Source organism: Chinchilla lanigera, unplaced genomic scaffold (assembly GCF_000276665.1).
Source record: "Chinchilla lanigera isolate Chin_1 unplaced genomic scaffold, ChiLan1.0 scaffold00006, whole genome shotgun sequence".
In the NCBI taxonomy this organism is placed as follows: Eukaryota; Metazoa; Chordata; class Mammalia; order Rodentia; family Chinchillidae; genus Chinchilla; species Chinchilla lanigera.
In genome coordinates, this window is record NW_004955407.1 from 40838784 (window position 1) to 40859445 (window position 20662).

Sequence of the window (20662 nt, forward strand, 5' to 3'; positions counted from 1 at the left end):
ATTTTGAGTGTCAGGTATTTTGTCTCAGCAACAAGAGAAAAGTAACTAAGACACCTGCCCTTGTTCCTGTTATTCTGCCCTTGAAGTGGCGTGTGTGCAGAGTCTGAGCTTCACTGTCCATATGCGGGTGAGGATTATCGTCAGCTCTCAAGCACTGTGACAAGCCCGAGGAGTTCTGTGACGTCAGCGACAGTCAGCGCTGGCTCTGCAGAGCAGGCCCTGGCTTTGGGGCTGCGCATGGTGCTTCTTCGTCGTAAGGGTCGTATGTCTGAATCTGCACCCCAGTCACTACTGTGGCAGGCTGACGGCGCCTCCTCCTGGCCTGTCCTGGGTCACAGAGCAGCAGCTGGAGTCACTGCAAAGCCAGGCCCGGGGTGGGGCAGGAAAGTAGTCAGAGCTGGGTGTGTCCTTCCAGGCTCATGCTTCAAGGCGTGACAGGAGCATGGGCTAATTAAACTCAAGCACTGGTTGTTAGTACCAGTCCTCAGAGGCACGTGAGTGTCACAGTGTCACCACAGTGTCTGTGAGTATTAGTGATCATGTCCGGGGAACTTTGCTGTGGCCCACAGTGATTGTCACCCTCGACCCTCAGAGTCCCTCACAGTTGACCTCGCCGGCCTGTGTTAGGACAGCTGTCCTTGCTGTGGTGACCTCTGTCCTGGGAGGGTCAGAGACCCTGGACTCGGGGACGGAGAGTGATGGGCTGCTCTTCTCCTGCTGCAGATCCAGCACGTACCGGTCCAAGGGCTTCGACGTCACCGTGAAGTACACTCAAGGCAGCTGGACGGGCTTCGTGGGCGAGGACGTGGTCACCATCCCCAAAGCCTTCAACAGTTCCTTTCTTGTGAATGTCGCCACTATCTTTGAGTCGGAGAATTTCTTTCTGCCTGGGATTAAGTGGAATGGGATCCTCGGGCTTGCGTACGCCACGCTGGCCAGGGTAAGGTGTCGGATCCAGGGACTGAAGTAAATCCCGCGACGGGGTGGGGTTCCCAAGCTGCCCGTGGAGGGACCGGTCCTTGGAGACGGTCGCCGAGGAAAGCCCTGTAAATAGACATAACATTTCGGGCACGCAGCACAATTCCTTGAGCCTTCCTAGAAGAGATACTAATAATAGCGTGGACTGTTTTTATTTTGGTTTTGTTTATTTTTAGTTCCGTAGTAGCTTTTAAAAAAAATGTTAGCAGAATGTGAATCACATCGGTGAAGGAGTTTCCTTAGGAGTCTTCTCACCTCAACCTGCGAGACCTTGGGGGAGACACAGGGACTGGAAGTGGGATTGGTTGGCCCCACCGTGAGCGGGAGCCAGGGAGAAATGGGAGATCCCTTGGGAGCATCTGAGCCTTCATAAAAAGGGGTGACACAGAATGCGATGTTCTCCCGATCTCTGCCCTGGGGCCCTGAGTGTGCAGAAGGAGCTGCACCAGGCAGCGTGGCCAGGCATGGCAGAAGTGACACCGGGGTTACCTCTGCTGGCCCCGGCACTGTGCCCTGGCTGCTCGGGTCAGCCCCAGGCTTTGCACCAGAGCTCAGCGAGGGAGGAGGAAGCATAGCTGCAGAGCCATGGGCCCTGCTGGCCCGCGATGGTGTGGAAAGGAACGTCCAAGGCCTAACCTATGGAGCATGTGCTCAGCTTAAGTTCATGAGCAGCTGATGCAATGTGGGGAGCAGGTGGGGAACCCCCAGCTTGGCTTCCCAGGAAGAAAGGATAATAATTACCCAGTCCCATAGGGCACTAAGGTGAGAACATACACTCAGCACTTGTGCCTCCCCCTCCTAGCAAGGCCACGGTCTCCCCACGGTGGACACTGGGGACCCCAAGAGAGAGGCACACCCTGCCCTGCGCAAGGCAGAGCACAGAGGCCCAGGTGCAGAGCCAGCGCAGGCGTGGGAGCCCCTGTGTCTTCAGTTCTGCAGAGCTGACTGTATAGATCTACAGACTGGTAGAAATTTACATTCCTAAATCCATGACCTTGAGCAGAATATCTCCTGATTATGTGACTGTTTGAAAATGAAAGATGTGAGCAGGATTGATCTTACGCTAATTCTCTTGATGAGGTCAGAGTAAACCTAAATTATTTATAATTAATAATGTGTAATTAATAATGTGTCCAACTGCCATGGCAGCAAATTCCTTTGAGGTGTTCTCCACATGACCTTTCATCTTTTCTTCTGTGTAGTTCCAAGAGTTTTTTATCAAGTGGTTTTAGACTCCCAGGGTGGAGGAGGCAGAGACTGATTTATGGGGAGTGGGTTGTGTGGGGTGGTTGGGCATCTGAAACAGGGCCGAGCCTCAGCGGGGCTCACAGCGTGTGCTGACCCCCCGCTCATCCCCAGCACGTCCATCGTGGCTGCATGTCACAGCCACCCTGTGGCTTCCCCCATTGCAGACCTGCGGCACCTGTCCACCTGCAGGATTGGCCTTCTCAGGCCATGCCTCAGCTGCTGTGCCATTTGTAATCCCTTGGGCATCCCAAGGCCCAGCGCTGCTGCAGAATGATTGGAGGCATCATAGATCCTCGACCATGTGGGAGGCACATTATGCAGACCAACCCACTTGTAGCCCAGCATGGCCTGGCAGGCAGTGATTATCCCATTTTACAGATCGGGAGACAGTAATCAGGGAGAGGAAGCCAGGCCTCAGTGCCTGGCAGCATTTCTGCCGCCCGTTCTGCCCCCTCCTGAGAAGGCAGCTCTGACTGGGTCTCCACCAGGCCCACCCAGTCCTCAGAGAGACCCCCCCACCATGATCCAAGTATAAAACGTCCTGATATCAGGTACATTTGGAGAGTGTGCGGAGTTCTGCTCCAGGACCCCACACTGTGGCACCCTTGTCTATGCTGAGTCAGGAAGCTCTTGTCTGTCTTTTTCCCCTCCTGCAGCCCTCAAGCTCCCTGGAGACGTTCTTTGATTCCCTGGTGACACAGGCCAAGATCCCCAACGTCTTCTCCATGCAGATGTGTGGGGCCGGATTGCCAGTAGCCAGATCGGGTACCAACGGAGGTAGTCTTGTGGGTATCTTTTAGTCTTACAGGGACGAAAAATCACAACTTGATGGGGGTTGTTCTGTTTTCCTAAAAACCTGCTCAGAAATCTCAGACACATAGGCATGTATAGGTACTGTAAAATCTTGATAATCCCTGTTACAGAACCTTTTTAAAATGGGTGCAATTGGGTCTTCTTTTCATCTTTCCCATTTGTCCTGCCATCTAGAATGATTCCCATTTCTCCCCCAAATTCCTTTACTGTCCTGGGAAAGTGAACAGTGGGTCCCAGAGGGGTGAGCCAAGAATAGTGGGGACTTGGAAAAGGCACTTGTGGCCTTCGGGGCCATGCTTGTGATGTCACATGAAGGTGTAGCAGAAAGTGCAACCCCCCCAGTCAGTATACTTCAGTTTCATAATTGCGCAGGTAACAGTACCTGTTCCAGATCTGGTTGCTCCTGTCACTTAAAAACAGCTGGTCACTGTGATGCACAGTGTATGAACCAATCCCCAACTGACAAGCCATTCTGCCTCTGTACTTCCTGTCTGCATATCCCATATAAGCCCTAGACTGCCAGAGATCAGGGCCTGATATTCTGGGAGTGATCCCAATCAGTGCCTATTGATGTAAATAAATCTGGAAGGCAGCTACGCTCACCACTGTACCACCAACGCAGCGTAAATAAATCTGCTTCCAAATCCTGGGCGTGGTTTTGGTGCTTCCACTTGCCGTAGCAGGGGAAGACAGAGACCCTTGCACAGCCTTCGTCTCTCTCCCGTCCTTCTCCTCTTCTCCCTCCCTTCCGGTTTCCTCTGTCTCAGTGTGTGCACACACCACACAGAGAGGTATTTTCTCCCAAACAGATTCAAGGCCATCAGCCCTATGGGTGTGCTGTCACCTGAGTTTCTATTTGGGGACCCTGCATAGAGACATGTAAAGTGGGAGGCAGAAAGAATGCGCAAGAAGGCCCCCTCCCAGGGAGAGTGTAGCAGCCCCTGCAGTCCACACCAGTTCCTCGGTCACTGTCAACTGCCCCCAGTCCACCTGCTCCAAACCCTTCGCTATCCCCTCTGAGGAAGCAGAGCTGCGTAAGGTGTATGAGGTGACACGATACGGTTTTGGGGGTGATGTTTTGGTTCAGAGATCCCTTGTGTCCCCTTTCCTCTTGTCTGGCTCTGGAGGTACTAAATCACTGTGGCAGTGTGCGTAGCTCTTCTGTCGCATTGATTCAGGGGCAGTCTCAGTGCATACAGCTGAAGGTGTATTGCTGTTGTCAGAGGAAGGAAAGCACAGAGCATCTTGGCAAGACTGGGACACGGCGTTGTGTGGTCTGTAAAGGCGTGTCTGCTGAACGGTCCCTGTTTAATTTCCCAGCACCTGTATGTGTTTGAGAACGTCACAGTGGTGGAGAAAGTAGTGACGTTGGTGACCTTTCACCCTGCAGGTGCATGCTTCCATGGGGAAACGGTTGATTACCTGTATGTCCTTGTCCTATAGCTGTCATTCTGTTTTTTCCCAGGTCCTGGGCGGGATTGAACCAACTTTGTATAAAGGAGACATCTGGTATACCCCCATTAAGGAAGAATGGTATTACCAGATAGAAATTCTGAAACTGGAAATTGGAGGCCAGAGTCTGAACCTGGACTGCAGAGAGGTGCGTACCTGTGTCTGTGTCACACCTGAGTGGACCTGGGTACTCCGGTACCGTAGCTGGACCCCATGCCTAAAGGCTAAGGTGCATACCATTGCAAGACAGGGTAGGCGTCCCCCTCCAGGAAAGGAAGCAGGGTGCAGAAGTCAGCACGTCCCCCTCCCTAAAGTGGCCTTGTCCCGCTGCTGGACTTTAATAGAGCAAAATTAATGTCCAGAGGTCAGCAAGGAGGACTGTGTCCAACTACTATCCCTTTCACCAGCCCCGTTGGCCTGATGGTCCCTAAACTCTGTAGAAAAGAGTAAAATAAGCAGATTTTTATCAGTATGAGGGGACAAAGGAGACAAAAAGAAGCCAAATTTGTAAAATGTCATTAGCTTATCCTCCAGCAAAAGCTAGCCCTCTGGCCTCCTGCATCCGTAACTTTGACCTGAGAAAGTTGAGGTCTACATGTGCGTGTGTCCGGGCAGTGCCCATGCTCCCAGCTGTGAAGCCCCATTTGGGGGCAGCCGTGTTCACAGAGCTATGCTTGGTCGTGGCTTCTTTGTGGTGCATTAGGACGTTATGATGACGGCGGCTGGAGGGAGCCCCTGTTGTGTGTGCCGTTTTTAGGGTGGTTAATGGTCCCCTGTCCTCCCAGTAGCACCAAGGGCTGCAGACCCAACCTTTACCCACATGGGCCTTGGAGACAAGAGGAGCCGCACTGTGGAAGTGATCTTGTGTCTGTGCGTGTGTCTGTCTGTTAGTAAATCCCCCTCCCACCCCACCCCCACCCCCGATTATAAGTAGCTAGGGAAAGATTGTCCTCCTCTTCCTCCACTGGGAAGAAATTAGCGAGTGGCATTTGTACAGTTTGTTGAAGTGGCTCATACTGGGTCATTCCAACGTCTGAAGGCAAATGGGGGGGTGCTCCCTCTGCAGCAGGGACAGGGGCCAGGTCCTTGATGAGGGAATGCAGGCTGCTGCAAATCAGCCCGTCTCTGCCCAGGGATGGCTGTCCGCTGTAATCACGTCGCTTCCCCCCAGTGGGCCTCAGTTTCCCTGCTGCCCTCGTTCTGAGAATGCGAGGTGAACTCTCGTCCCCAGCGAGCTCGTGCGGCTGCCTGAGTGTGCACGTGACAGTGCACGGCACAGGCGGGTGGAATGTGGCTGTCACTCAGTGCCCTCTCCCCTCCCGGCTGCAGTACAACGCAGACAAGGCCATCGTGGACAGCGGCACCACGCTGCTGCGCCTGCCCCAGAAGGTGTTCGACGCCGTGGTGGACGCCGTGGCCCGCACTTCCCTGGTGAGTCTCCAGCTGCTCACGTGCTTTGCGTCTCTGAACTATCGCTTTGTGCTTTCAAGACGCCCAAGGGTGGGCTTCTATAAAATACTACTTAAATGATTCCCAGTCTTGACTTGTGACATTCACTGGCAAATAATGCCCTTTTTTTGTCTTTGCAATATGGGATGATTAAACCTGGGTCATTTGCACTGAGCTATATCCCCAGTCTTTTTTATGAGACTGTCTCACTCAGTCAGTAAGTTGTCCATGCTGAGCTCAAAGTCGGGGTCCTTTTGCCACAACCTTCCAGAGTGCTGGGATTGTAGGTGTGTGCTACCATGCCTGGCTTACAACGCCCTCATTTTAACCCCAGGAGACCTGGCCCAGTCCATGTATGTCGTAGTTACTTTCTCTTTCCTGAGACAAAGTACCTGGTCTCCTCAAGTTAGAGGAGGAAAGGTTTATTTAGCTCGGAGTTTGTGGAGGTTTCAGTCTGTAGTCGGCTGGCTCCAAGGCAGGGTGGCACATGGCAGAGGAGAAACAGTTCATAGCATAGCAGTCAGGAGAAGGCAGATCTTCTTTCTTCCCCTTTTTATTCCATCCAGGCTGCAAACCCTTTGGTTGATGCTGCCCACACCCAGGGTGAGGCGTCCCTCTTCAGAAATCCATCATCCACACCCAGAACAATGCTAAACTAACCAGTGGACTCATCCAGTATCACACACCGTAACCCAGACACTCCCCAAAGCTCCGGTTTGAGGCTCTGGGGAGACACTAGATACAAGCCATAACGATGTGGTGTATTTCATCTGAGGTAAAAATAATCCACCACGTAACGACAATCATGTGAGTGTGATCTGAGAAGTGCCTTGCTGGACAGTTTTGTCATTAGGCTCACATCTTTGTGAGCACTTCTACAAACCCCGCCCAAGGGACGCAGGCAGCGCAAGATGTACATCTGCTGCGCACAAACGGTTTTACAGTGAATTTTTTGTTTTTAGTAAGTAGAAGGAGCACACTCTAAAATACCCACGAGAAGTGTAGTGTCGTAAGCACATAAATCAGTAGTCATCTGTTAGCATGCTGCAGTGTTACAGGCTGTATGTAACTGCGGCTGCTCTGCTTGTACACCTGGCACTAAGGTGGGTGCATTTGCCCCAGCATCACACGCTCAGGAGTCAAGCGCTGCGCCACTACTGCAGTGACTGTGGCGGCCCTGGGGATGGGACCTGCCAGACTCCTTTCCGACCTCCGGGGACCCACACCACACGTGCAGTCTGCCCTTGACTGGCAGATCCCATTACCCTGTCCAGCGCATGGCCACGTAGTAAAGACCCCGTGGTCACAGGCTGCCACCATGTCCAGCAAGGTGGCCCTTCCTCCCTGTCAGCTGGTCTGGGGAAGGCCCTTCCCTGTGACACGCATTTCAGATCAACTTCGTTTCCTTAAAAAGCAAAAATACGTGAGCACCAGCCTTAGAAACTGACGGCTCAGGGGTGTGAGTGGGAGACAGGGCCCTCTCTGTCCCGCTGGGCACCACGCCGTAGGTGACAGCCTGCTTCCTCCGGCACCCCCTCCTGGCACATCTTGTCCTGTCACTTGTGACTCTTGCCCTGGGCCCTCCACCCCCCAAGTGCCTGTGGCCACCCTGTACCTCAGGGCTTGCCTCTCGGTACCGCCCGTGTCGGACCCACCAACTCGCTGCTGGTGCTTGTGGGGGATCCTCAATTGGGGCAGGGGACCAGAGCCCAGGCGAGCTGCACACTTGTTCCCGGGGACAGCCCAGTCACCACAGGGCGCTCACGCACAGTTCCCAGGCATGGAGGGTGGGCACGTGACTGCTGACCCACTCGCCACGTCCCTCCCAGCCTTCTGCCATGGGCAGCTTCCTGTGGGGACCCTGGGGGTGCCCTCTGCCTACCGTACCTCCCAGGGCTTCCATCTCTCGCACTAGACTCTAGGCCCATCTTCTTCCTGGAAAGCACCCTGGGTGGCAGCCCTCTTCTACCGCAGTCCTGCTGTCCCGGGACGGCTGGGGCTGGAGGAGGTGCTGTCCTCCCTTCCTGGACACCAGCCAGGCCCTGCGGACTGCACTCAGGAGGTGCAGTCAGGTTCCCGCGGCGTCGCTGCCCTGAGGCACAGTGGACATCCTGCCTCGTTGGCCCCTGCCGTTCGGTGCCCGGGTGCTACTCCTCTCTCCCCATACGTTTCTTGGGTATCACTTGCATGGCGGGCCCGCGTGGGGACAGGCAAGCATCTCGGGCTGAGAGGACTTTGTCCTCATGCAGGAAAGATGCTTGTCACCCAGGAAGTGTCATTGTGAATTGCCACAAGACTGAGCCTCAGCAAGAGAGGGGCCGAGGGTGACCTGGCATGAGGTGCTCCAGGTCCAGAAGAGCCAGGAGCGGGCTGAGCCCTGGGATCTGGAGGCAGGTGGGGCCCGAGAGGACCTCAGGGCCGCGTTCCTGGGATGGGTCTTCCCCAGGATCCGGATGTCCTAAATGGAACTGAGCAGGACACCAGGGCAGCAGGTCAGTGACATATGTGAAAGAGGAGAGACAGGATCCGCTCCACAGGGCGGAGCAGGCCAGTGGGAGGAGCTCGAAACACCAAGGAGCTCGGTGCTGAGGGTCTCAAGCCTTCGGGTTTGGGGCGGGACTGAGGGTCTGGTCGGAGGTGTGACTCCTGCCGTGGGCAGCCTGACTCAGCCCCTCCATCGGGCAGTGGAGTGTTTGACCTTGTGGGGCCCTTAGAGGAGCTGTCATGGTGTCCACAGCCCACAGGGCTCAAATTTGCATAACCAGTGATATGGTGATTAAGGTTGGGGTCGCCAAGGGTTGCAGAAGACCGCTGTGCGCATGTGTGAGACCTACTGTGTATGAGCTGAGCTACCCGGTTACCTCGTCCCACTGTGTTCAGACCTGGGCCTCTTGGGCCTGGGCTAGCGTTTAACTTAGAAGGGCGTCCAGTCCCCAAAATCTACTCCAAAGTGGACCCTCCTTTATTTCCCAGCCACTTCCTTGGCTACCTTCTGCCTCTGCCACATTTACGATTTGCCTTACAATGTAAGAGGCCGTTGCTGATGGCTGTGTGACCTGGGGCGAGTTCCAGCACCTCTCTGTGCCTGGTTTCCTCCTCTGTGCAGCAAAGGGGTGCTGCCCCTCCATGGCCGGGCTTTCCCAGGCCAGCAGGAACCACTGCTGCCGAGCATTTATCAGGCTGCCCGGTGCTGCCCTTGCTGCCTGTGTCTGAGCAGTTGCTATAATTATTTTGTCACCGCGTCAGTCTTCCGGGGACTGCTGTCCCACTGCTCTATCCACACGAGGCAGTGGTCATCCCCGCGGGCATCTAGTGAATGGCGGTGTTGCCTATTGACGCGCCAGGCTGGTGGCCGCATCTCATTGGATGGGTCTTGTCCAGATTCCAGAATTCTCTGATGGCTTCTGGACGGGTGCCCAGCTGGCCTGCTGGACGAATTCGGAGACGCCCTGGGGCTACTTCCCGAAGATTTCCATCTACCTTCGAGAGGAGAACTCCAGCCGGTCTTTCCGCATAACCATCCTGCCTCAGGTATGGACTCGGCTCCTGGCTTCTCTCATGTTTTAACATGTAATGTGCAAAAGTCAAAGCCTTCATGCCCAACAGGCACATCATGGGTATCACAGCTCTCCCAGGTGTCTGTTGCCACAGCAACAAGACCACGTCCAAGGCTGTTCCTGAATCCACAGCCAGGCCAGCTCGCAGTTCTTGGAGCCCGAGACAGGCCCAGATTCCTGGCTGGGGCCACATCTGAGTGGCGTGGCCCCCGGGAAGGGCAAGAGCTGAGGGTGCTTTTGTAACATCTGCCACAGCACCGTTTTCTACTTTTTCCTTGTACCAAAAAAGAATAAAACTGCTGGGAGTGGCGGCACGCACCTGCAATTTCAGTACCTAGGAGGCTGAAGCAGGAGAATCACTACAAGTTCAGAGCCAGCCAGGGCTACAGAGTGAGTTCAGGGCCGGCCTGGAATACATAGTGAGACATTGCCTCGTGTTCTTTTATTATTGGTGCATTTTAGTTATACATCATGCTCACGCTCCTCGTGGGACTTTGCACCTGCACGTGAGACATCTTGCTCCTCCTGTTTTTCCGTTCCCAGCCCCACCCCCGTTAACCCCTCTGCCCCTCGCTATTGACAAAGCTTTGTTTGCGTTTTTCCTTCTGTGCTTTTCTCTTGTCCCTTCCTTTCCTTTCCCGCTCCCTTGTTGTCCTTCTCATTTGAACGTTTTCTTCCCACTTCCCAGTGTCCGTGCCTCTACGCCTTTGATTTTTTAAAGCTGGCTGTCAGGGATGAAGACTTTGCTGCTTCTCCCCAGAATTCCATTCCCCACGGACCCCTACTTTCCCCTCAGTGTGTGACGGGTCGGCCGCGACGCCATGCCGCCCTCTGCACACCGCCTGTGCTCTCGGCCCTGGCGCCCTGGCCTGCGCCCCCTCACACCGTCTCCATGCCCACCGCCCCCGGGTCCCGGGCTCCCACCCACCCTGGTCCACGTGACTTTCGGGTTAACCCCCACGCCCCGCTGATGCTCACTCCACTGAATCCCGGGCTCCTGCCCGGCTGCTGTGGCTTCCCCACCGCGGGCTCCTCTTGCAGAGTCCCGGTCCTGGCCCTGGGGAGCCGTGGCTGCTCCGCCTGTCTCGGCCTCCCTCCCCGAGCTCGCAGCCCCAGCCTGAAGCGCTGCCCCGCTCCTCCTGTGCTCCAGATTCCTCTCGGCCAGCTCAGACAGCCCTCGCTTCTGTTGAACGCCTGCTGAGCAGAATGACCCACTGTCCGCTGGCCCTTGGAATGCATCATGCATATTTTCCAGGCCACTCGTCTGGTGCGGGGTCATTTCTCTACGGCATGTTTTGAATTCTGCTTTTGTGTTTTTAAAAATCATCTTGCATTTCTTTTTCCACTGACTGAATTCCCAGCGGGTGAGGGTGGGCCTGTGGACTTCCAGGCTCCTCTGGCCTGTGCTGACCCGGCCAGCAGTCGGTCAAGGGAGGAGCAGGGCAGCTACTTGTTGGGCGAACACAGCGGTGTCTCGATGATGATTTGATGGACTGGGGGCAAAGGCATGGAGCTGAAGGAGACGCAGAAAGGAGCCGTGTCAGAGGAGGATGGCGGTGGAACCCTGCCTGTTCCCCACGCTTTGTGTCCATGTGGACAGTGCGTGGGGGAGAGAGCAGAAAGTTCTGAGAGAAATACAGCTCCCTGCTGGGCCTGGTATGATCCTAGCGCTCTGGGAGGCTGAGGCAGGGGGATCACAAGTTTGAGTCTCTCCTGGATGACTTAGCGAGACCCTGTCTCAGAACAAAAAGGGCCAGGGTGTAGCTCACAGCGAAAGCCCTGGGTTCAGTTCTCAGTGCCACTAAATAAAAAAAAGGGGGGGCAGGGAGGGAAAGGAAATGGGGCAAAAAGGAGAGGAAGGGAAGGCAGAGAGGAAAAGAAGTTACGTTCTCCATTGCATCCTTGGCTCCCTGTAACTGAGTAAATCCCTGAGCCCTCCCAGTGTCTGCGTCTTTCGCTATCAGAAAAATAATACTGATGTTTGCTGAGAGACCTTCCTGGGTGAAGGCAGCGTCCCTAGGTGCTTGCAGCAATGTTAGGTAAACTCACAGCCTCTTTGAAGCACCGTGCTCCTCGTGAGGACATTTCAGCCAGATGAAGAGCGGAGCTCGGATGTGGTTTCCTCCACGTGGTTTGTGCACCGTGTCCCCCGGCTGGAGGATGAAGGTCAACATGCTTCAGCCTCAGGAATTTCAGAGTTGCAGGCGTGTGCTGGGTCCTCCCCCAGTTTGGGGCCAGGCACTGGGCAACGGGGTGTAACGAAGGAGGTCCGAGGATGTTTCACATTGCACAATTCAGTGTGACTCGTAGTGAGGAAGTGGGAGATATTTTCGAGGATGGCTTTGCACTGTCCGGTTTTGATTTTTATGGGCCTGTTTTCCTGGTTTCTCACCCACATCATGTCGGATTTGCGACCCATTGCCCTGGTGGGGAGGGTGGAGATAACCAAAGGGAAATGAGGTCCCAGGGCCACGCTGCGCTCCCCCAAGGGTGACCTCACCCCGCAGCCCCATCCTGACCCTGGGTGGTGGTGGGGCTTCCCGTCCCCGGGATCTGAGGTCCAGTCCCCTCCACGGAGCCTTCAGTGGGCAAACAAGTGCCAGTGCGGAAGACAGGTCAGCATCAGGCCTTTGTGCTCCGTTCCCAGCGGTATTTCCCCAAAACGCGTGAGTTAAATCCATGTGTGCTGAGACAGGAAGAAAAATGACAACAAAAAACAGCACCTGGCACACTGGGGAAGTTGGATTTTTCTCTTTTCAAAAAATAAATAAAAAGACCTTTTACAGTGTACTCACGTCCCGTCTGAATGTCACGGGTTTTTCTGTTCGTGCTATTTTGGTTTAAGGCAGTTTATTCTGAGCCCCAACAAGACTGACGCTTCCTAGCACGTTAGGAGATGTGTGGCTGGGAGTTCTGGCTGTCGTCTGCCGCGGCACACGGGACCCGCTACAAGAGGGAAATCGGGTTTGCATGGTGTTGGCATCCATGTCCGTTGCCCTGTACAAGCGGTGATCAAAATATATGCTGATGTTTAAAAGGTGATTGTAGTGAAAGTCACGTTGCTGTGACTTCCCCTCGGAATCCTTCCTGAGGGTCTTTATGACATGTGATCAGAGATATAGTGAGTGCTGCTGCCCAGTCCCCACCAACAGGAAGGCGGCTGTGTCCGCATCCACCTCAGTCACCGGCTCTGGCTCTGTGTGACTTCCGGCTCCTACCCCAAGTCAAAGCAACCATGAAAGGGAAACGCTCAGGACACTGAGGCAGCCAGGACAGCGCAGCGGAAGACACTCAGGAAAGAGGACTCCAGAGCTGCTGCAGAAAGGGGCCAAGATGGTGGGATAAGTGTTGGAAGCAAAGGGGAGGATGTTGAGGGAGACTCCTGGCAATGTGTTTTATTACTGTAAAAAATTAAACACACGCCTTATTTTTCAGTCACACCTCCTGTTTGTTAAGTGGTGGGATTTCTTATGGAATGGTGGCATTTAAGGGTGTGTGTGTGACATTCGGGAGCCACCCTCCACCTCTGTGTGGTCCGTGTGGTCCTGGCTCACCTGCCTGTGCGCAGAAGTGCATGAGGTTCCTCCCTCGGGTGTCGGTCACATACTGACCATGGCGGAAGGATGCAGGAGTGCCTGTGTGCCTCCCAGGAAGTGTCTCTCCTCGCATCCCTGTCCCTTCAGTGGCGTGGCAGTCTCACGTTTCACGTTCACACGTCCCCCAGAAGCTTGTCGCCATGCTCTTCTCTTTCTCATCTCCTGAGACCACGGGCTGTCGTCGTGTTTTTCCGAGGTTCCCGTGCACCCTGGGGCCCTGAGCATGGTGCAGCCTCCGCAGCTCCCTGGCACGGCCTGACGCGCACTTTTCCTTGTGCTTCCTCCTCTCTGCATGAGCAGCTTTACATCCAGCCCATGGTGGGCGCCGGCCTGAACTACGAGTGCTACCGCTTCGGCATCTCCCCGTCAACCAACGCGCTGGTGATCGGGGCCACGGTGATGGAGGGCTTCTACGTGGTCTTTGACCGAGCTCGCCGGAGGGTGGGCTTTGCAGCAAGCCCCTGTGCAGGTAAGCGTTCCCGTGACGGGCGGGAGGGCAGTGCAGGTGTCCTGGCGGGACATGTCCTGGGTGGCACGTCAGCGCCATGTGATTGTTTGATGTGTGCCTGTGATCACATCCTGTCAGTGAAATGGGTCCCGGGCTTGCTGAGAGGGTTTGATGACAGCGTCCCTGGGAAACCTTCAGCCCAGTGGCGGCTGCACTGCAAATGCCCAAGTGCTGAACCGGAAGCTGCAAGCCCCAGCCCACACCAGCTGGAAACGTGCTCAATGGCCTTGCTTTTGAAATACAGTTTTGTGTTTTGGGTGCTGGCAGCGAACCCAGGGCCTCATATGTGCTAATAAGCACGTGCTCTCCCACTGAGCTCAACCTTAGCCCATGAATTAGTTTTTTGACAGTTAAAGCCAAACAAAGAAGAAAATTCATTGACAAGCTGCATATATTTTCCCCTTGAAGCAGTCTCACTATGAAATAAAAAGCACAAGGTGTTACCAAAACTATGTGTTTAAATAAGAAAAATTTATTACAGTCAAAGACACGTTGCTATGAATCCCTCTTGCTCCAAAATACTCATCCCATCGTCCTGGCCACTTCCTGCAGCAGCTCTGAAGTCCTCTTTCCTGAGGGTCTTCAGCTGCGCTGTCATGGCTGCCTTGATGTCATAAATGAATTCAAAATGTTTCCCTTTTGTGGTCATTCTGACTGTGGGGAGGAGCCGGAAGTCACGTGGTACCTGATCCGGTGAATGAAGGTGGAGGAGGACACGGCGTCATGATTTTATGAGCTGCCTTTCTGTTGGGTGGCACTGGGCAGCAGCAGTCACTGTAGTTTTGGTCATAAGACACTTAGGAAAGTGGACTCCAGAGCTGCTTCAGAAGGTGGCCAGGACCGTGGGACAAGTGTGTTCAAAGTGAGGGGAAGGATTTTGAGGGAGATTCTTGGCAGTGCGTCTTACTGTAATTTTAATTGCAATATTCATTGTATTCTTGATGCCCCATTGCAAATACTTATCATTGTTCTTTCTTAAAATCCTAAAATACTGAGACCCTGGAGCCATTTTTCTGGTAGAATGCCTTTGAAAGGCTAGCGTGGGGTGAGGGCATGTCGTGGTCCAGCATGTGACCAGGCAGGTGATCACAAGGAAATGGGGCTGAGCCCCAGGCCACACTGCCATCAGAGAGAGCAGTGCTGCGTCCACGTGGTCTGGCTTACGGGGAGGATTAGACTTAGGACTGGCGGTCCCTGCCGGCCCATGAAAGGCAAGAGGGGCAAAATGACGTGGGGTGGAGCTGCTGGAGCCGGTGAATGTAGAGCCTGCATCCGGGAGGAGGCCAGGACAGCTGGGGCACTTCACAATAGGGCTTCAGAACATTTTGAGAGACCATACTCATAAGTGAAATAAATCAGTGTAAGCATCGTATTGTCTCCCTAGTGTAAGAAACTGAAAAGAGTAAACAAAATTCAAAAAGTACAGTAGATACTGTGAAAGGGAAAGAAACTTCTCAAAAAGAAAGAACAACTGGGATGAGGGAAAGGAGAAAAGAAAGAAAGAAGGAAGGGGGAAATATATATATATATATGGGTGCGTATACACACACACACACACAAGGTAGCTAAGATAATTGTACTACTAATTTCTATTGGTTTATTGAAAGGAACAGTTAATGCTTAATTTTTTTCCTTTCTTAATTTTTTTGACCAATTTTGCATACTTGTATCTGGTAATCTGAACAACTACTTTGATGATAACAATATGCAATACAACCACCATTGTGAATTTCCTGTCATCGTGTTTTGAAACTGTGTATCTTTAAAAGAAAAAAGAAAACATTTTGATCCATTGGACGGGGTCAGGGGTCAGGGGTCAGGAACAGAATGAAACCCTAAAGCTCTGCTGGGAGAGGCTAAGGGAGAGGAGAGTGAACCGGCTGGGTTTAGAAACAGCCGACCACAAGGAGGTAGAATAGAAGGAGATTCGGGCTGAGAGCGAGATTTGAGACCTCCATGCAGCTGAGAGAAAGGAACTGCAAACTTGATGGACAAAAAAGCCTTAAACATTAGAGAGAATGGTGAGACAGGGAGGGTGCTGCCTGGCCAGCTGAGAATTCTTGTACTGGGGACTGAACCCAGTGGGACTGTGTCTGCTGTCCTTTTCTTTTTCGAGGCAGGACCTTACTACATTGCTTAATTCCCCATGCTGAGCTCCAACTTGAGATCCTCCTGCCTCAGCCTTCGGGAGTGCTAGGGTTCCAGGCATATTCCACTGTGCCTGGCTGAGATTTCACCTGTGTTTTCACACCCGAATCATGGTCTTTGAACATATAAATAGGTAAGTGACACTGCACATTTTTGTGTCAACACACTAGCGTTCCTGAAAGTTCAGTAACAACCTGGAGACCAGAAGCGAGTGATGTTTTGTTTTGGGTTTTTTAGTGGTACTGGGGACTGAACTCAGGGCCTTGTGCATGCTAGGCAAGCACTCTACCACGGAGCTACACCCGCAGCCCTAGAGCAGTGGTAAAAGGAAAAACATTGCATCCCCACTGTACAGCCGATTTGTGTTCTACACAGGACCCCTGAGGCCCTTGTGCATACATGGGAGATGGCGATGGAGCTTCCTAAACAGCAGCTCGGGCTTATTTGTGGGTGAACAGACCTGGCAGCTCTGCCCGTGGAGCAGTTGCTCAGTGCAAAGCCCTCCCCGCTGCAAGGCGGCCATGCGTGGGGCCCTCTCTGCAGCAGCGAGTGGGACCGGGCGACCTGAAGTGTCCCTGGAGTTCCTGACAGTGGGTGTTTTACCTCTTTAAAATGTAAGGAATCTACGACAGTTTTGCCCATAATTCCTGCTTTCTTGTTAGTTATCACTAAAGTCAGGGCTGCTATGGCAACGGCCATTACGCATCCACTTCACCCTGCAGAGGGTGTAATGACCAAGCCTTGTCCAGGCGAGCTGCCGCGGGGAATAGTTTACTCCTGGGTGTCCCTAGCTGGGGAACCTCCCCTCCCACGTTTCACCCCGAATGGTCAGGTCCTCTTATACATGGCGTCTTCTCATCGATTTGCTTCAGATGCACTGAAGGTCTTGGTGCTTAAACACTCGACTTGGCCAGCTGTGGGAATAGACCCTGCTACCCGTGTCCTCGTCAGCACAAATTATGTGGCCATTAAAGCAATGACTTTCCCCAGGGCTGCAATTAACACAGCCAGCCGGGGCTCGTAGCACTGTAATAAATGGAGTGCATGCCCGGCCTTTCTGTAAGACTTTATGTTTAACTCTGAAATGTTTTAAGTAATAAGGCGTTATAAACTATGAGGAAGCATGCATGTCCCTCAGTTTCCATGGGGAATTGGTTCCAAGGCACCTCGTGGCAACAAAATTGCACGGACACCGTATCGCATGTAACGTGTGCACCTCCCCATCTACCTTAACCACCTGCAGGTTGCATGTAATAATCACTGCAAAGCTGGTGCTTCTCCTCCGCTACTCAGGGAGTAAAGAGGAGGAAAGTCAGCACACTTTCAGGACACAAACACATTTTTGCAAATATTTTCAAATCTAGCGGGGTGTGGTGGTGCACACCCGTAATCCCTGTGCTTGGGCAGCAGAGGCAGGAAGATCACCATGAGCTTGCGACCAGCCTGGACTGCATAGCAAGACCCTGTCCAAAAACCGAAATTCAGATCCCCCAAATGTTAACATTTGGATATATTTTCTTCAAAAGTTTGTTATAAAAATACAAGAAAAAGCTTAGGAAATGCTCTGCAGCCAGCTTGTCCCCGGAGTACTCTTTATCCTGAAAGTGGTACATATTTTCCTCATAATTACATGTGATTATAACTACACTACATTGGTATGGGTACTTCTCTCAGTTATCTGTTGCTGCTACGTAACAACTTCCCCCAAACTGAGCAACTCTTTTTCTTCTTTCCATACTGGAGGTTGAACCCAGAGCCTTCACACTGGGCCACATCACCAGCCTTTTATTAAAATTTTTCATTTTTGAGACATAGTCTCACTAAATCACTAAGTTGCCCGATCCAGGCTTGAACTTAGGATCCTCCTGCCTCAGCCTCCTGAGTGCTGAGATCCCAGTGGGCGGCACCACCCCCAGCTCTTAGCGGCTCTTTATCACAGTTTCTCAAGCAGCTTCCAAGGGTGGGGAAAGAGACGGGCTGTGCTGGCCGGTCCTGCCTCAGGGTCCCTCACCTGACGCCCGCAGGCCCTGTGCCAAGGCCATTCCTCCCGTGTGCACATCATCCCCACGGCCGCCTGGAGGGCCTCTGCCCACCCAGAGCAAGTGACCAGAGAGACAGAGAGCAGCCTTCCAAGGCAGAAGCCACCACCTTTCCATAACCTGCTCCCGGCAGGGACTGCCTTCCCTTCTGCCCCAGGCATCTGTCACGGCAGCAGCACCAGTGGAGGGGGTGACACAGGCTCACTTCCAGGGAACAGGTGCCTGGCCCCGGGCTGAGAGCTGCCTGCCATGGAATCACATACAGCAAGGGCAGGTGCGTTCCTTGACCGCCTTGCAGTGGTTGTTGTTCCTTCTCACGTTAAATTTCTGTAAGTGCTGTGGTGCTGGTGTAGCAGAAAAACCGATATCAATCCCAGTGGAAGACTCTTTGCACCAAGGAGTTAGAAGGCAGCTGTTATTATGCTAGCAGGCTGTGGAACCGAGGTTCAAATCACCAGCCCCAAGTCAGGTTTGAGTTCAGTTTAAATATGGTTTGCGAGTGGGAAGTACAAAGCTGACTGCAGGTTATTACATAATTGGTTACGTGGACTACAAGAATTATGTCATACATTGTCAGGCAGGTTTACTTAAAAGGAATTGTTTAACGTTCTGGGAAGGAGGGGCAGGGCAAGTAGAGTCCTTGGCTGGGCCAGTCTGTCCTGGACATGAAGTCCTTGAAACAAGTTGGAAACAAAATACAGTTTTCTAACTAAGGAAAACGCAAGATGGACACAGTCAGGTTGGCCCGGCGTATTACTGGAGAGAAGTGGACAGTCAAGGCTGGCTGACTGCAGCTCGCTACGTGGCGGGCAGCAGGAGCATAGTCGTAGGCTATGGACTGATTTCTAACTTTGCTATAATAGGCCCACAAGTCTGCTGTTCTCCGAGTGTGCCCTTACACTGGGAATACCGTTCCTCAACTGGACGTCATGGCTGAGCATCGTTGTGTAGTTTCCGTGCTGATCGGGTGCATGTGGACCACAGCATCTCGGTATGCACGTTCGGAGGTGGTTTACCAGCCCCGTGCTGACTGACACTCAGGTTGTTTCTGATATTTGCTGTTATAAACAGTACTACCTCAGACATCTTTGTGCGCATGAGCGAGGTCTTCCAGAAATGGAGTTTCTGAGAGTGAGTCTGCTGCGGTCTGCACTGTTGCTGACTGCGCTCAATTTGTCTTTGAAGTCATCAGAACATCAGGATTACACAGTGGATTATACAGTGCTCCCAAGAAGCATTTGTGCATTGGGTTTCTTTTGTGTTTTGCCAGTTAATGTGTGTGAAACCTTGTCCTTTTTGGTGGATCACATTCAGGATTATAAGACTGTTGATGTGGTTACAGGATACCTGTGGTTTTTCTTTTACTATCTAGTACACATTTCTCTGCGTTTCTAAATACTTCATATATAGGAGTTTTTTGGGTTTTAGTTTCGAATCTCTCTGACTTTCTACCTGTTTTGGGGTCTTCACTCTTTTAAGTTTAATGAAACTGTATTTATAATTTTTTCCTGCTGGCCTATACTCTGTGCTTTATTTAAGGAACGCTTGGGGTGGGTATGTGGCTCTGTGGTAGAGCACTTCTCTAGAATGTGTGAGACTCTGGGTTCCAACCCCAGCAATGCAGGGACTAGCAAAAAGTAAGGAAAGAAATTCTTCCTTAATCTAAGAAAAAAATAGCCATAATTTTTTTCTAAAGATACTGCTTGCTTTGTTCTCATGTTTCTTCTGAAGTGTAAGCTTGGTATTTCATTTTTGTAAGGACATTCAATTTTGTCAGCACCATTTACTGAATATAAGACGTTTTCTTCTCTGGTTTTTCTAATAATTTTTTATGCAATTGTTAATACATAGAAAAGACTAAAATTAATACAATGATGTCCTTATATCCCTACTATGTAGGTTTAATAATTTTAACATTTTCCCATTTACCGTTATGCATGTATATGTAGTTTTTGCTGAACCATTTAGAAATAAGTTGCAGATCTCCTGGAGTTTCCTTATGGATCTCAACAATAGGACATCCTTCTGCCTAATCACAATGCCATTATCACATCTTCTTAAACTGCCCGTGTTTACCTAATAATCCCAAGGCCACATTCACGTGTTGCCAGTGGTCCCAAATGTTTCCGTAGCTGTTTCGTTCTTTCAGAGGTCAGTTTTGTGTTGAGTTGGTTCTGGGTTTGGGTTTGTTTGTTGGTTTGTTGTAGATTACATAGTATGCCGGTGTATTTGAGTATTTACCGTTTAACATGTTCCTTAAGCCTCACGTTTCCTGGACACTCGAACTGAATCGGAAGTCTCAGATTCAAGTTGAACATGAATTGCAGGGTACTCACTGAGTCTCAGTCACGTATTAGTCACTTTCTTGTTTCTGGGACAAAATACCTGACACCCACAAATTAAAGGAAGAGAAGTTTACTTTGGCTCACGGTTTAGTCACCTTCCCAAGCCCCACCTGTGAACACCTGCAGATTTCAGGGAACGTTGTAGATCCTCAAGCATAACAAACAGCATCGTTGTCATATACCAGCCCCCATACATACCTGGACTATTTTTGAGCATCTTGTTCTGTCCCTCTGGGGCTGCCGTCATTCTCTGCCTGTCCTCTGTACCATATGGTTTTAATATCAGGAGTTGTAAGACAGTGTCTGGCCAAGGACTGACACTTGTCCTTACTCTTCATTAATATTGTCTTAGCTGTTTTTGCCTTTGAATTCTTTCTCTTTTTTTTTTATTTTAAAGAGTAAAAGAAGGATAACATATTATCCTATTAAGGGGGGACTTAGCAAATTACAGACAAAATGGTAGGAAATTATCAATGGTTATTGTTTTACACATTGTTATCTACAAAATAGTTTCTCAGGAAAACAAATA

The 20662-nt window shown here is 51.9% G+C and overlaps 1 protein-coding gene across 1 annotated transcript in view; it reads left to right on the top strand.

Moving 5' to 3' along the window:
- Bace2 (beta-site APP-cleaving enzyme 2) overlaps positions 1 to 20662 on the top strand; it is a gene marked incomplete in the record, with an annotated part of 87784 nt that overhangs the window by 46695 nt on the left and 20427 nt on the right. Inside the window, 6 exon segments of the mRNA XM_013505275.1 lie at positions 724 to 940; positions 2883 to 3011; positions 4505 to 4639; positions 5821 to 5922; positions 9322 to 9471; positions 13394 to 13562. Of these exon segments, the coding sequence (XP_013360729.1) occupies positions 724 to 940; positions 2883 to 3011; positions 4505 to 4639; positions 5821 to 5922; positions 9322 to 9471; positions 13394 to 13562 (902 nt within the window).